This window comes from Vulpes vulpes, chromosome 8, assembly GCF_048418805.1.
Source record: "Vulpes vulpes isolate BD-2025 chromosome 8, VulVul3, whole genome shotgun sequence".
Classification (NCBI taxonomy): Eukaryota; Metazoa; Chordata; class Mammalia; order Carnivora; family Canidae; genus Vulpes; species Vulpes vulpes.
In genome coordinates, this window is record NC_132787.1 from 51,058,801 (window position 1) to 51,073,406 (window position 14,606).

A 14,606-nucleotide genomic window follows, 5' to 3' on the forward strand; every position below is an offset into this window, starting at 1 on the left:
CAACCCACGTGGGGAGCTCCACCACGTGTCCAGAATAGTCTGAGAGCGCTTCCAGGGCCCCCAAGCTGAGAAGGACTTTGTAAGATTTCTGGAAATGCTACTCTTTTCCTGTTTCCTCTTAATGATTTACAATAAATGTCTCTAAGCACAAAGAGTCCTCCCCAGGATAGGCTGGGGAGGCCAAGGGCCACTACATCATCTTGTGGTGAAAGGGAATTTCCCAAGAGGCAGAGGTGGGTGTGAATTTGTATTTGGGAACCTGCTAGAAGGAAGAAAGCGTCCTAGGACTGGGAATTGATCCACAGAAACTCCCAGGCCTTGAATATCTCTATTGCTTCATACCATGCCAGAGAAGGTTCTAGATCAGTGGTGTGCTGGAGCCAGTTCCTACCAGCCTACAGGAGCCAATTGTGTGCATCTCTTCCCAGCCTCACAGTCAGGGTCAGTGGCTTCATACTGGTAGCTTGAAATCAGCCACCATGGGACTATTTCCATTACAGAAGTTGACAAACTCTAAGCTCTCCCAACCCCCAAGAATCAGTTGCTAATTATTTACTCGCATACTACTGCTGGTTCTCCCATGGACCACCTACCTGCCGGCTCTGGCCCAGAATGTGCTCCCAGGACAGATCATATCACAATGACAGAAACACCCAGACTCTACACTCCCCCATGGGTCCAAACAGGAAATGAACCAAGCAGGCAAACAGGCTAAATCAGAATACAACAGGAGTTCTGAATTAATGAACTTTCACTGACTTTCCTCTTTTTTCTCTCTCTTTTTTTTTTTTTTAGTTTTTTTTCTTAATTAAAAAAAATTTTTTTTAAGGATTTGTTTATTTATTCATGAGAGGCACACCGAGAGAGGCAGAGATAACAGGCAGAGAGAGAAGCTGACTTCCTGCGGGAAGCCTGATACAAGACTTGGTCCCAGGACCCCAGGATCATGACCTGAGTCAAAGGCAGACACTCAACCACTGAGCCACTCAGGAGCCCCTTTTGAGTTTTATTTTTATTTAAGTAATCTCTACACCCAATGTGGGGTTTGAACTCATGACCCTGAGATCAAGAGTAACATACTCTTCCAACTGGGCCAGCCAGGCTCTTTTTTCTAATTACTTTTCCAGAGGGTCCAGGTCTGAGGAGAAACTTTCTTTCCTCTGAGCTGAGTTTTCTTGGTTTGTCCTGAGTTCACATGGAAGGGTTGGGGCCAAAGTTCGTGTTGTAACAAAACCCACTCAAAGCCCAACACCTTTCCACCTCCCTGCAAGCTGACCTCCCAGCCCACATCTAGAAGGGGTTCAGTATTGCATAGAGAGCCCACAAATGTGTGGAATGGCCTTGAATAATCTCCTGCATTCCACTCCAATCACTGACTGCAGGGCCACACCTATGGTTTTGCCATCAGCATAGATGTTCTCTGATATCTTTCTTTCTAATCAGCTTCATTCTGTCATACCCTTGACCCCATTGTATTGTCTAAAATATCACAGATATCCATCGCCAGGTCTTTAGTTCTTTTTTTTTTTTTTTTCTCTCTCTCTCTCTCTTCTGGATCTCTTCCCTCCCAGCTGGGAAATGAAGATTGATCAGCTGGGTAACCCTTTCAGTTCCCTCCACTGCCCTGGACCACAGCATCCTGCTGAACCTTGGTAATCATCAACTCAAGGAAACTTAAAATTATACAAGAGAGGAAATGTGACTATAGTACTTGGCCAGGCTGAGAACAACTCATAATGATATAAATTTTTAAAAGCAGATTTAACAAAACATTGTGAAACAACAAAAGTGGGAAAATGTCCATAGGAAAATTTTCCTGTGTTTCTCCTTTACAATTACACAGTACTTCTGACACCAGATGTGTGGGCTTCCCAACACCAAGCGATTCTCTGCAGCACCAGGTAGATGTCCTACAATTCAATTATTTTTTAAAAAGATTTTATTTATTTATTTGAGAGAGGAAGAGAGAGCAGGGGAAAGGGTAGATGGGGAACGAGAGGAAGAGGGAAAGAATCCCAAGCAGACTCCACGCTGAGCACGGAGCCCAATGCAGGGCTCAATCTCATGACTCTGAGATCATGACCTGAGCCAAAAACAAGAGTCAGACGTTCAACCAAGTGAGCCACTCAGGTACCCCTACAATTCAATTCTGACACTAACTGGACCCCACAGTTAATGGCTAAGTCTCACAACCCTGCCCCCCATTTCAGATGCCAATGGCAAGTGCTGGGTCTCTGGGCTACTTACAATGTCTGTCTGACCTGGCTACAGATCAGAGGTTCCCATACCCTTTTTCTTAGGTTCGATCATTGGCTGGAACTGTTCACAGAACTCCAGGAAACTCTTATGTTTACTAGTTTATTATACAATGAAGCATGTGATAAAGGATACAGATGACAGGCAGATGAAGAGATACATGTGATCTGGGAAGGTCTTGAGCAAAGGAACTGCTATTCCCATGGAGTTGGAATGTACTAACCTAGAAGCTCTCCAAACCCTGTATTTTTTGGTATTTTTATAGAGGCTTCATTACATAGACATGATGGATCATTAACTGAATCTCCAGTCCCTGTCTTTATCTTGAAGAATGGAAGGTGGGACTAGTTGAGGAAGGTCATCAAGAAGACATGACTGCTGGTTGATCCATGAGTTGGCCCCCAGTGATCAGAGGTCCTCACCCTCACCCCTGTCCTTGGAATGTGGGTCCTACTTGCCTTTCCTACTCCCAGAGACTGCTCCAAGGACACAGCCTTAAGTAATGATGAAGTGTTGAGAACCCCCACATAGTATACGTGACTGAATCCAGTTAAGGTCCCTCTCTCCCTAAATCTAAAATGTGGCAAACGAGTGCAGGGATCCACTTGTCTTGCTTCCACCCAAGACTAGCCTGTCTTGTAAACTCCCCTTGTTCCTTAAAACTGCCACCTACCAACCTGGAATGGCCTGCCTCTTTCTTCTGATCTCTCTTTGCTCTGCTCTCATGGGCTACTTTCACAGGAAGCTTACACAGGGAACCTCACAAGGGGTTTCAGATCAACAAAGACTAAGTTCCAAGCTTCTAATCCTGGTTTGGTCTTTCTGATGACCAGTCCCTGTCCTGAAGCTATTCGGAAGATTCATTATTCAGAATTGCCTCATTAGAACAAAAGACACTTGTATCACCCAGAAAACTCCAAGGGATTTAGGTGCTGCATTCAGAAACCAGAGGCCGAGTAGAGTATATATATTTTCTATTATTACACAGAGAGTATTATTTTCTAATCAGGCAATAAGAGATGCTGATCACACTGGGGAGTACAGTCTACAAGGGTGATAACCCAGCTCTCACGTGGCTCTTGGGCAACAAAACAAGGACTTCCTTTCTCATGTTCAGCTACTGATTGTTCTTGGAATCAGGACAGTAACTACCAGCTTGGAGCTCCTGATGATGTGGAGCCCCTCTTTCTCCCTGCTCCCGTTTCCTCAGATTCCTCTACAGGAATTCCTCTTTTATCTCCTCCTCAAGTTCCATCTTTTCAAACAAGTATCACATATAGAGACTGCCAGGGGCTGCATGGCTGCCAGGTACCGGCCGAGGCCTCGGGAAAGCCAGAGGACATGATGCATGGCTCCAGCCGGCTGCTGCTGCTGCGCAGGAATGAAAGCACACTGTTGCCAGATCTTTCAACTTATCTGGAGACCCTTGACCTGCTTTGTGCAAAACTCCCTTTTTTAAAAAATGCTAGCAACTAATTCAAATATTTTTGGCTAGACCCAGAGACTGAACCAATAAAAAACCTGGTCTCCTTGTCCTTGAAGAAATTTCATTCTAATCTTCACAGGACATGAGGGAAATACTTATATTCTAGTCTTCTGGGGCGGCCAAATACAGAAAGTGGTACAAAACCTATAAACTTCCCTATCAAATCAGTTTGATTCTTTCAGAAACTGCCAAAAATCACCACCACCACCACCACCATCATCATCATCATTATAATTCCACCTTTAGAACGTGCTTTTCTCCAGTAAATTAAAAGCTAGGAGTTTTCATTGAAAACCGGCCATTTTAATTCAATAGAAGAAATACCACCACGAAAAAAAGCTCACAACCTTGCAAACACTGGCTGAACACTCCTCCCTACTTTCCAGTGAAAGCTGTCCCTCTTCGGGCTTGCCAGTGACAAGGCCTCCACTGCCCAGCTCCCCACCTCACCCCCAGCTCTCATCCCCTCCCTTGGGGTTCCCAAAGCATGAGAGCACCTGTGCTAAGCTGCCTGCTCCCAAATGATGTCCTGTCTCTGCCTTTAAGTCCTTCCCACCGGTTTCCCCTCCAGGGACCAGCAGATAGAGGCTTCTCTGTGCCACCCCTTGCCTGGGATAGGGGAAGGGGTGGCTAAGGGCCATGAGTCGGCTTCCTGAGTGCCACGATGATACCAGAGCTGATGTGGTCTTGTTGCGGAGCACACACCACAAAGGGCTCCTCTGACACACACAGATTCTCCACCAACCCTCTCCAATCAAGAGACAGACCTCCTTTACCTTTCTGGGAACTTTCTTGGGTTGCCCCCCAAACACTCCAGGGAAGCTCTCTAAGGCTCTGTGTACCATGTGCTATTTCTTTATGTGCTTTTTTTTTTTTTTTTTTGTCTTTAATAAATGTTTCTTTTCTGGACTCAGGCCAGTCCTGTTGAGCATTCATGCCCAAGCAGCATCTGCTCCTCCCCAAGTGCTGGGTGGGGCTTGGGATCAGCTAAATGCCCCAAGCATCTGTGGGTATTGTGTCAAACCAGCCCAGCCTTGCCTAATCATTTGCAGAGGCCACTTGCTGCTGAAAGCTTTGTGACAGAAAGGGAGACAGCCTTGTGCGAGCAGTATCTGTACCAGCTGCACCAAAGTCCATCTAGAAAGCACCCAACTTTGCTACTTTCTCAAGAGTCTGCCAGCAGTCCTGCCAGCCCTAACCTAACTCAGCCATGATAAGGAGAGGCTTCCAGGTGGCAGTAAGGCTTGGCCAGCACAGAGCCCTTTTTGGTGGCCCCCAGGTCCTGCCTAGACTCAACCCCACCTCAGCATTCGGATCCTCCACGGACTCTCTGGTGAGTAAATTCCCAGCTCAGCTAGGGAGGCAGCCCTTCTCTTGGGGGCCTAGGGCATAAGGAGCACCCCAAAATTTCTCTTCCGAGATGATGGCTGGTGCAAGGGGGCATTGTGTTGGGGGGGCTATTTGATTTGCCAAAGGGAAGGTGCTCTTGAGACACCAAGTAGCCCAGATCAAGTGGCTCTTTGCTGGCTTAGCTGGTAGAGCATGTGACTCTTGATTTCAGGGTCGTGAGTTCAAACCCCATGTTGGGGGTAGAGAGGAAAGAAGGAAGAAAGGAAGGAAGGAAGGAAGGAAGGAAGGAAGGAAGGAAGGAAGGAAAGAAAGAAAGAAAGAAAGAAAGAAAGAAAGAAAGAAAGAAAGAAAGAAAAAGAAGAGAGAAAAGAAAAGAGTGATGCCTGGGTAACTCAGTGGTTGGGCGTCTATGATCCCAGGATCCTGGGATCAAGTCCTGCATCGGGCTCTCCACAGGGAGCCTGCTTCTCCCTCTGCGTATGTCTCTGTGTTTCTCATGGATAAATGAATAAAAAATCTTTAAAAAAAAAAAAAAGAAAGAAAGAAAAAGAAAAAGAGAAACCAAGGAGCCCAGATCCAAGACTAAGAGCATGAGGACACTCTCTTCCTGGTCTGAGTCATGTGTGGCCACCAATAATGGGTCACCTTCCTCCTGTGGAACTCAGACCATGCCCCTGAGTTGGGGTATTTCCAGACGGAGGACACTGTGTGTAGTCTGGCAAGCAACCAACCCGCTCCCACAGTTGTGACGGGCCCGTGAATGTTTGATGCCACAGAGGGCTTACTGTGTTCCACAGATAGTATCACACTTCTGTGGGCACCCAAAACATGTTTCAAGGGAGCACCGTGCCCAGGCAGCCCCAAGCTGTAGACAGAGCTGGCACAGGCCCTGAGGTGAGGGGTGGCAACAATGGTTCTCAACAACCGGTTGCCTTCCCAAGGGAAGCCAGTGTTTCAGAAGGCTCAAGTGCCTGACCATCAGCTCTCATACTCACAAGCTTGGCAACCTCAGTTTCCCCATCTGTACAGTGGGGCTTAGATTAGCAGTTCATAGCCTCAAAGAACAGCTCACAAATTTTTAAACAGAACAGTTGTTTTCAGTTTTGTTTTTTAAGATTTTATGTATTTATTCATGAGAGGCCCAGAGAGAGAGAGGCAGGACCATGATGTGAGCTAAAGGCAGACGCTCAACCACTGAGCTGCCCAGGTATCCCAAAGAGGACAGTTGTTAAGACACACCACAGAGCAGTATGCCTCTACTTGTCAGTCCTGGTTCCCTTTTTTTCCTTCCTTTGCACTTTAGCGTCCCCTTGCCAGTCACCCACAGGTGTCCCCAGACCCTGTGCAGGGAAGATGGGCTGCTTCCCATCAGTCAACACTGGTGGAGGGCTTGAGGAGCCAGAACCCCAGGAGCAGAGCACCTGGGGGTCCTGCTGCCCAAGCAGCAGATGCCAGCCCCCAGGAAGCTGTTCAGTCTCTCTAATTTTTCCTGTCCAGGTCTCAAGATTCTGTCCAGAGAAGACAGATTTGAAGGACTATGCCCTTCCCAATGCCAGCTGGTGTCCAGACATGCTGAACCTATACCAGGAATTTCTAGAGAAGACCAAGACTGATGGCTGGATCAAACTGCCCTCCTTCAAGTCCAACAGGGACCACATCCAGGGACTCAAGCTCCCATCTGGGTTAGCAGTTGCCTCTGGTAAGGCCCAGCCCCGGGGGGGCCTCTGGGCACACCTGCTCCCCAGCCTACGGGGTGGGTTCAGCCGGCGCCTCTCCCTGTGCTCGGGGCCCTCAGGAAGGAGCTCCGCAAGCGCCCTTCCGGTTCCCGGCTGGAAGTTCTTGCTGTGTCTGACACAGCTCAGATGCTGCAGTCCCAGGCAGGTAGACGAGAAGAGCAGACTAGCTAGCCCCTCTGACCTCCAGCTCCCCTCCTCCTGTCCAAGAGGACACAACCTAGTGGCCGCCTTTGCTCCCAGCCCAGAGCAGTGCCCTGACCGCAGCCTGTCAGCCTCCTGCCTTCTGCCTTCTCCCTGCTGCTTTTCCTCTTCTGTCAAGCCCGTTCCTAAGTAGTCCTCCTCTCCACCTAGTAGAGGCCCTGGGACCCCTCCCCCACCGCAGTCCTCGGCACACCCGTCCCTGCTCTATGGGGCCCATAGCTAGTCTCCCCAAACACCCACCAGATCAGATAGATAGAACTTTCCACCATCATCTTTCTTTGTGTGTGTGTATATGTGTGTGTGTGTGTGTGTGTGTCCCTGTTTTCTTGTCTCTCTCATTCATCTATGAGGTTTTTCTCCCCACTAATGAATGGGTGGTACAGGAGGCAGATGACCTTTGGGTATATGCCACAAACAGCAAGGTCATCAAAATAATTTTTTTCCCAAAGAATTTGGTATCCATCAAAAAAGGATATAGTTGCTGTAGTAGTTGTCTTGGGGGGAAAATCAGAACTTTGGTGGACTTTTCTGCACTTATATTACTGTGGTTTTTCTTAAGATTTTATTTATTTATTTATTTGACACAAGCAGAGGGAGAGGCAGAGGGAGAGCGAGACAGGCTCCCCACTGAGCAGGGAGCCCAACACAGGGCTCAATTCCAGGACCCCAGGACAATAACCCGAGCTGAAGGCAGATGCTTAACCAACTGAGCCACCCAGGAAGATTTTTTTTTTTTTTTTTTTAGTAGATTTTATTTTTAAGTCATCTCTGCACCCAACGTGGGACTCAAACTCATGACCCTGAGACCAAGAGTCACACGCTCCACTGACTGAGACAGCCAGGCTCCCCTATTTTACTTGTTTAGTACTGCTGTTATTTTGAATTATATGTGCATTATGTGTTATATAATGTTTAAAGTCTGTTATAGTCTCCATCTGGCCATGATCCTATCTCTACCTCTCAGCCAGAGAACTTCCTGTCTCTCCCTCCAGACCAAGGGCTCCTTAAGGATAGGACTGTGTCTCCACTCTCAGACTGAATGCTTCCTGAGGACCCAGGGCCAAGCCTGGGTGTCCTCTACTTCTCTCCTGGATCCCATGCCAGGCTCTGCCCATGATGCTGAATGACAGGCCCTGCCTCCCACGGGGCCCCATGCACTCACACTCCCTTCTCCAGCTACACCACTGCCCATCTCTCCACAGACAAAAGTGACTGGCGCATCTTCACCAGGTGCATCCCAGTGGAAGGACAAGGCTACGAGTATGTCATTTTTTTCCACCCATCCGAGAAGAAGTCCATCTGTCTTTTCCAACCTGGCCCCTACCTGGAGGGGGCCCCCGGGTAAGCTACCAGCAGGGCCTGGGTGGTTGTCCTTGGCTGCTTCCTGGGCTTGGCTCAGCTAATGGATTGGCCACACACCAGGCCCTGGAGTCTGTACCTCTCCTGAAGTAGCTGAGTAGGGGCGGCAGGCACTGGGCTTCTGTCTCGACACCAGGCCTGGAAGGGCCTTCTCAATCTTGTCCAGTCCCCATTGTGCAGATGAGAGCCTCCTTATGGGGGTCTGAAACTTTTCCAATGAGAGGTGGTCTTAGAGGCCACTTTGAGAAAATGTTGTAAGCTTGGAAGAGGACAAGATCTGGAGCAGTCCTGTACTGCCTCACTGGCCCTGGAACCCTAAACAAGCAGCTTAACCTCTGAACTTTAGCCTCCCTACCTGAATCCTGGGGCAATGATATTCACCTGCCAGAATGACTGAAAGATACAATATTCTGGGTCTATGTGAATGTACTCACAAATCATCTGGCACAATATAGCTATCAACACTTCATGTTTCACCCATGGGCAAACTGAGGTTCATAGAGGTAAGGTAGTCCCGTAGCATAGGCAACCAAGTCAGATCTGGTCTCTAATCCAGGATCTGGGACTCCAAGGCCATTGATCTCTCCATTATTATGCTCTGCTGCCTTCAAACCTGGGAGAGGCCCAGGAAGGAACTCACACTGGACAAACTGCACAAGGGAAATCAAGCTGGCCTTGAGCCTCCTGCCCAGGGCCACTGGGCCACCAAGTCCACGGCTCTCTGCCTTCTCCTCCATCCCTATTCCTTCTTTAGGCGGTCACTGGAGGCTGTTGGTGTTGCTGGAGTTCCTACAAAAGAGAAAGAAGTGTAGGCAGCTGCTTGAAGGTCCTAAGGCCTGGGAGGGACCCAGCTGCAGTGAAATTCAGAGATGTTAAGAGATGTCAGCACTGCCACAGGCGGTGGATTCAGACCACAGCCCTTGATCACCCTGTCCATCCCAAAGGCGTCCTCTGTGAGGACACTGATTTTCCCGGTGATGCATGAAGACCCTAGGGGACTAGTCAGAGCCCTACGCAGCTCAGGGATCCCCTCCCCTCCGAAGAGGCAAACCCCAGAAGGCAGGGGTGGGGGCGAAGTGTAGCTGATTTTTATTTAGGGGCTCATGGAGGTGGGGCAGAAGAGGCAGAGGAGGACCATCCAACATTGAAGCCAGTGGGTTGAGGGGTTCAGAGAAGAGATTAACACTGAATAGAAATAAAAATACCCAGTTCAGTCTATCTACTGTGTATGGAAAAAACAGTTCTCCCCTACTATATCTTTTTCTACTATGTGTCTCCTTTACTACTCACATGGGACACTTTACTTCTGGTAGTTCTTTTTTTTTTTTAATTTTTTTTTAATTTATTTTTTATGATAGTCACAGAGAGAGAGAGGCAGAGACACAGACAGAGGGAGAAGCAGGATCCATGCACCGGGAGCCTGACGTGGGATTCGATCCCGGGTCTCCAGGATCGCACCCTGGGCCAAAGGCAGGCGCCAAACCGCTGTGCCACCCAAGGATCCCATACTTCTGGTAGTTCTTATCACCAAATGGGTGGAGGCTTTTCCCCACACCAGGCAATTCTGTGTGTCCTACAGTTTAACTCCATTCTGACACCATCTGGCCGCAGACAGGATCAAATCCCACAGGGTAAGGGCTCAATCCACAAGGCTGCCGCCTGCTACTGCAGATGCCAATAACAAATAGCGGGTCCTCAGTTTCCCACAACTTTTGTCTGATTTGGCCATGTTGGGAAGCAAGAATTTCTTGGCCCCTTCAAAAGTCCTTCCAGCTGGACTAGGAATCAAATTGACATGAAACAGATTAACAGGAGAAAATCAAATTTAATAGTGTACATACAGGAAATCCACACAGATACGGAAATTCCAAAGACAGGCAAAATGAAGGATATATGTCAGCCTGAACTAAGGAGCAGAGTGCAGGGGTCTGGGACTTCAGGGGGAAGGAGCACCCTTCACAGGGCAATAACAGCAGATGCTTGTTCATTAGATGCTTGCCCCGCCATACTGATGGTTCACCCAGACCAAATGTAGCTCTGCTAATAAACTCTGTTCTGGGAAAGACCCCCAATTTCAATTCTTCTACATAGTTAAAGGAGGGGCAAAAGTTTCTCTTGAGCCCACAGGGTCTTGATTGCCTTCAGCTGAAAAGAATATTCGTGCCAAAGTGGCCCATCTTGGGGCAACTTGCCTTGGTTCCTACAGTTACAAATCAGAGGTCCCTGCAGCCCCTTCCTCATGTTCAATTATTTTGCTAAAGAGGCTTATAGAACTCAAGGAAACATTTTTTTTTTTATTATTAAAGATAAAGTACACAGATGAGGCCAGATGACAACATACATAAGGCGAGGTCTGGGAGTGTCCCCAGCACACCCAAGAGCTCTGTCCCTGTGGAGTTGGAGTGTATCACCCTCCCACTGAGCCTGCGTTCACCAGCCTGGAAGCTCTCTGAACCCTATACCATTGGGATTGTATGGAGGCTTCCTCACGCAGGCATGACCCGTCATATACTCCATTTCCAGCCCTTCTCCCTTCTCTAGAGGCTTCTAATCATGGTTTGGTCTTTCTAGGGACAAGCCCATCCAGGAGCCAACTAGGAGCCCACCCAGAGTCACCTCAGTAGAACAAGACCCTCCCATCACCCAGGAAATTATGAGGGTTTCAACAGCCCTGTGCTGAATGTGGGGCAGAGACCAATTTATCTTTTCTGTCTTGTCACAAGTAACCACCCAGTCCCTAGGCAATGAGAAGGGAGAGGTTGCTGGCTGGCCAAGAGCTATCCTACAGAATCCACACACTTGCCTATGGACTCCTATCTGGCCAATGAGGATAACCAGGGAAGAGCAGGTTTGGGGTTCTCTGACACCCCTCTTTCAAGCAATGTGGAGGTATACAGGGGTTTTGTAAACATTACCTCCTATAATCTGATGAAATAGGATAGGATTTTATTCACGCTTTATAGTAGAAAAACTTAAGCTCAGAGAAGCTTAGCGACTCAGCAGCTCAACACCTTAGCAACTTGCTCAAGATCAAACAGGGAGTGAGAGGTGGAGCAGCCGGGTGGAACCAAGTGGGTGTGGTTCCATGGCCCCCGGCTGTTTCTCCTCCCAGTGGTGGGAACAGGAGGGTAAGCCACCCTAGCAGGGTGGGCAGCTGGCTTGGTGCATGGAGAATAGTGCTTTTGAAGATCAGAACCTTGAATCTGCATTCTGGGGATGGGCGCCCTTCTATTTTCCCCAACTTAACCAAGAGTGGAGCAGCTTTCGCATGAAGGTCAGTTTCCACAAGTGAGGATGAGAATTTCACTCACTTTAAGTAAAGCAGGTGTTTGCAGCATCCTGCTGAAGGGGCACTTGGCTTTCTGCAGGCGGTGCTGCTCAGGAGGCTGTCCTGTTGGCACAGTAGAGGGCATGAGTTAGCTTCACATTACCTGCCTGGAAAATGTCAGCTCAGCACCAGACTGGCTATAGTGCTGGGGAGGTGGTAGCTGGCTGAAGCCGTGCCTCAGAGCCCAAGCCAAAGAGGACAGGGGCTTATCCATCCCTGTATGAGCACAGTTGTCCAAATGATGGCAACTGCTGCCAGCAGTTAGGTGATGAATCAGAAAAATGTTTTTCTATTACCTTTATCAGAAAAAAAGAAAACACATTTTCCTGGTGAAACAAAATAATTGTGTCAGGGGTTGCTAACACTGCTGAAGCGACATGGGAGAAAAGGTAGAGCGACCTTGAGCAGTTTGATCAGCTGGGATCCTGCTCTGCTTCCTTTCCTGGCCCACAGAGAGGTAGAGGCCAGGTCGGGGTGGGGAGGGGGGTGTGTGGCAAAGAGGCTTGCAGCCCTGGCCTCCCTCCTGCCTCACCCCAGGTTTGCACATGGAGGCTCCCTGGCTGCCATGATGGACGAGACTTTTTCTAAAACTGCTTACCTGGCCGGAGAGGGGCTGTTCACGGTGAGCCTCAACATCAGGTTCAAGAAGTAAGTCTGAAGAGGAGGATGGGGGAATGGAGTGCGGAAGGGACAGCAGCCAGGGGCTCGGATGAGGAGCCAGGGGCTCGGATGAGGGATGGGCTAATCCATCTGCTCTTTCCAGCTTGATCCCAGTGGGCTCTCTGGCTGTACTGAATGTCCATGTGGAAAAGATCGAGGACCAGAAGCTTTACATGTCTTGCATCGCCCAGAGCAGGGACCAGCAGACGGTCTATGCCAAGTGCTCAGGTACAGAGGTTCTCAGCCTCAGCCCCAGACTGTGTCCTCTGTCCCACCATCACCCTCAGGACAAATGGAAGGAAGAATGCTGAGGATGCAGTCCCAAGCTGGGATCCAGCTTTTCAGAGTGGGATTGGGCATCTGCTATAGACTCCGATAAAGCAAGGGAGAACCTGGCTAGGATTTTTTCCTACGTGTGAGTGGCACAACCTGTACCGCAAAGACAGGATCCTAGGTAACAGGATGCAGATGCTCAGAGCACCTCATCTGGGTCCTGCCATTCAGTTTGCCTTTCTCCCACAGGTATCTTCCTTCAGCTGCAGCTAGAAGAGGAATCACCCCAGTAACAGTCACTCTGTCTTCCTGCTGTCTGCTGTGCCTGCTTGGGACCCACTACAGAGCAAGGAGGGGTCCCCAAGAACTGACTGGTGACATAAAGAAGGTGCTTTTCTCTGAATAAATAAAGACTCGTGGCCTCATCCTTAGGCTCAGAGCCTTCTGCGGTGGGAAATTAGAATCCTGCCAACACCTCCCACACCCCCACTTTCCCATTCAGCACCAGGAGGTTTCCTGAGCACCCACAGACACCAGGCCCTGGGGGAGGCACCAAGCACACAGTGAGGGAGGACGGGACCCCTGGTCCTGCAACACACCATTGCAGGCCAGTAGCACAGGGCCCCTTCAGCTCCTCTGCCACCCCACCCTGGCTCCCACTAGGTGGGCAGTGCAGACACAAAGGGAGGAGGGCTCAATTTTACTCCATGAAAGAGATTGCAGGAAGATTATCTAGAGGAAGCAGTGCTTCCAGTCTCAAAAGTTGGGTGCTGTTTATCAGGCAGGGAAGGGAGGGGAGGACTGTTTAAGCAGAGGGAACAGTTAAGAGTGAAGGAACTGAGGACTAAAAGGTCAAGTGACTTTGGAGAAGAACAAAGTTTTGAGTAGCATAAGAGTTTAAGGAAGAAGAAGTGGGCAGGGTTGGAGCAGACCTCAGAAGTTTTCCTAAACCCTACTGATGGAGCTTAAACTTTGTCTTGAAGGCAAGAGGAAGCCTTTAAAGGGTTTAGCCTGGTGTGTGTATATGGAGGGGGTGATTAAAGCTTTATTTCTTAAGTGTATTTATTTATTTTTAATTAATTAATTTATTTATTTATTTATTATTTTAAAGATTTTATTTATTTATTCATGAGAGACACAGAGAGACACAGAGACATAGGCAGAGGGAGAAGCAGGCTCCCAGGTAGCCTAATGCAGAACTCAATCCCAGGTCCCCAGGATCACACCCTGAGCTGAAGGCTCAACCACTGAATCACGCAGGCATCCCATAAAGTTTTATTTTTTAGAAAGATGACTCTGGTGGCAGTAAAGGAAGGGTGAGCAAGCCTGTAGGTGGGAACACTGGTTAGTAGATCCCTGCACAGCCCCCAGGTAGAGATAAGAAGGACCTGACCTGGGCCAAAGCTTTGAAGATGAAAGAGAAGTTGGAAAACATTACAAACAAAATTGTGTGGGACTTTGTCACTAATTATACGTAGTGGATTTGTGAAGAGTCATCCAGGATAACTCCAGGTTTCCAGCTTAGGAATCACAGGTGGCATTCCTGGGAGTAAAGAGGACCAGTTTTGAGGCAGGGATAGAAATGAGCTCAATTTCCCACGCACCGAGCTTGAGGCACCTGTGGTACTTTTCCCACATGGTGAGCACCAGCAGGAACCTGGGCTTTGTAATCTGGAGCTCAAGACCGATGAACAGCCAACTTGGTTTGTAAGTCATCAGTATAAAAACTGACACTGGGAGTGAAGTATACAGAGTGTAAGGCAGGGAAGGGGGAAAAAATGAAGAACAGGGAAGGGATCAAAGATCTCTCAGTCACACTAAGGCTTCAAGTTGGGGCAAAGTACCAAAAAGCCACCAGAGGCCAAGGATAGGACAGGAGGGACTGTTCTGGAGGCAAGGCCATCAGTGGGGAGAATAGTCCGGGGGATGGGCAACAGTTGGCTTAGGCCCCTGTTCA

The 14,606-nt window shown here is 48.8% G+C and overlaps 1 protein-coding gene across 2 annotated transcripts; it reads left to right on the top strand.

Annotated features, from left to right (window-relative positions):
- The first annotated feature begins 4,794 nt into the window (after positions 1-4,794).
- On the top strand, positions 4,795-13,076 carry THEM5 (thioesterase superfamily member 5). 2 transcript variants are annotated; one of them, XM_025983143.2, is made up of 6 exons: positions 4,795-5,075; positions 6,590-6,791; positions 8,232-8,370; positions 12,254-12,364; positions 12,480-12,604; positions 12,899-13,076. In XM_025983143.2, exons 1-6 carry the CDS (start codon positions 4,953-4,955, stop codon positions 12,940-12,942), a joined length of 744 nt encoding a protein of 247 aa, XP_025838928.1. In that variant the 5' UTR covers positions 4,795-4,952; the 3' UTR covers positions 12,943-13,076. The 2 variants fall into 2 exon arrangements, with proteins under 2 accessions (XP_025838928.1, XP_072622647.1); XM_072766546.1 differs by lacking the exon at positions 12,254-12,364.
- Positions 13,077-14,606: the final 1,530 nt, after the last annotated feature.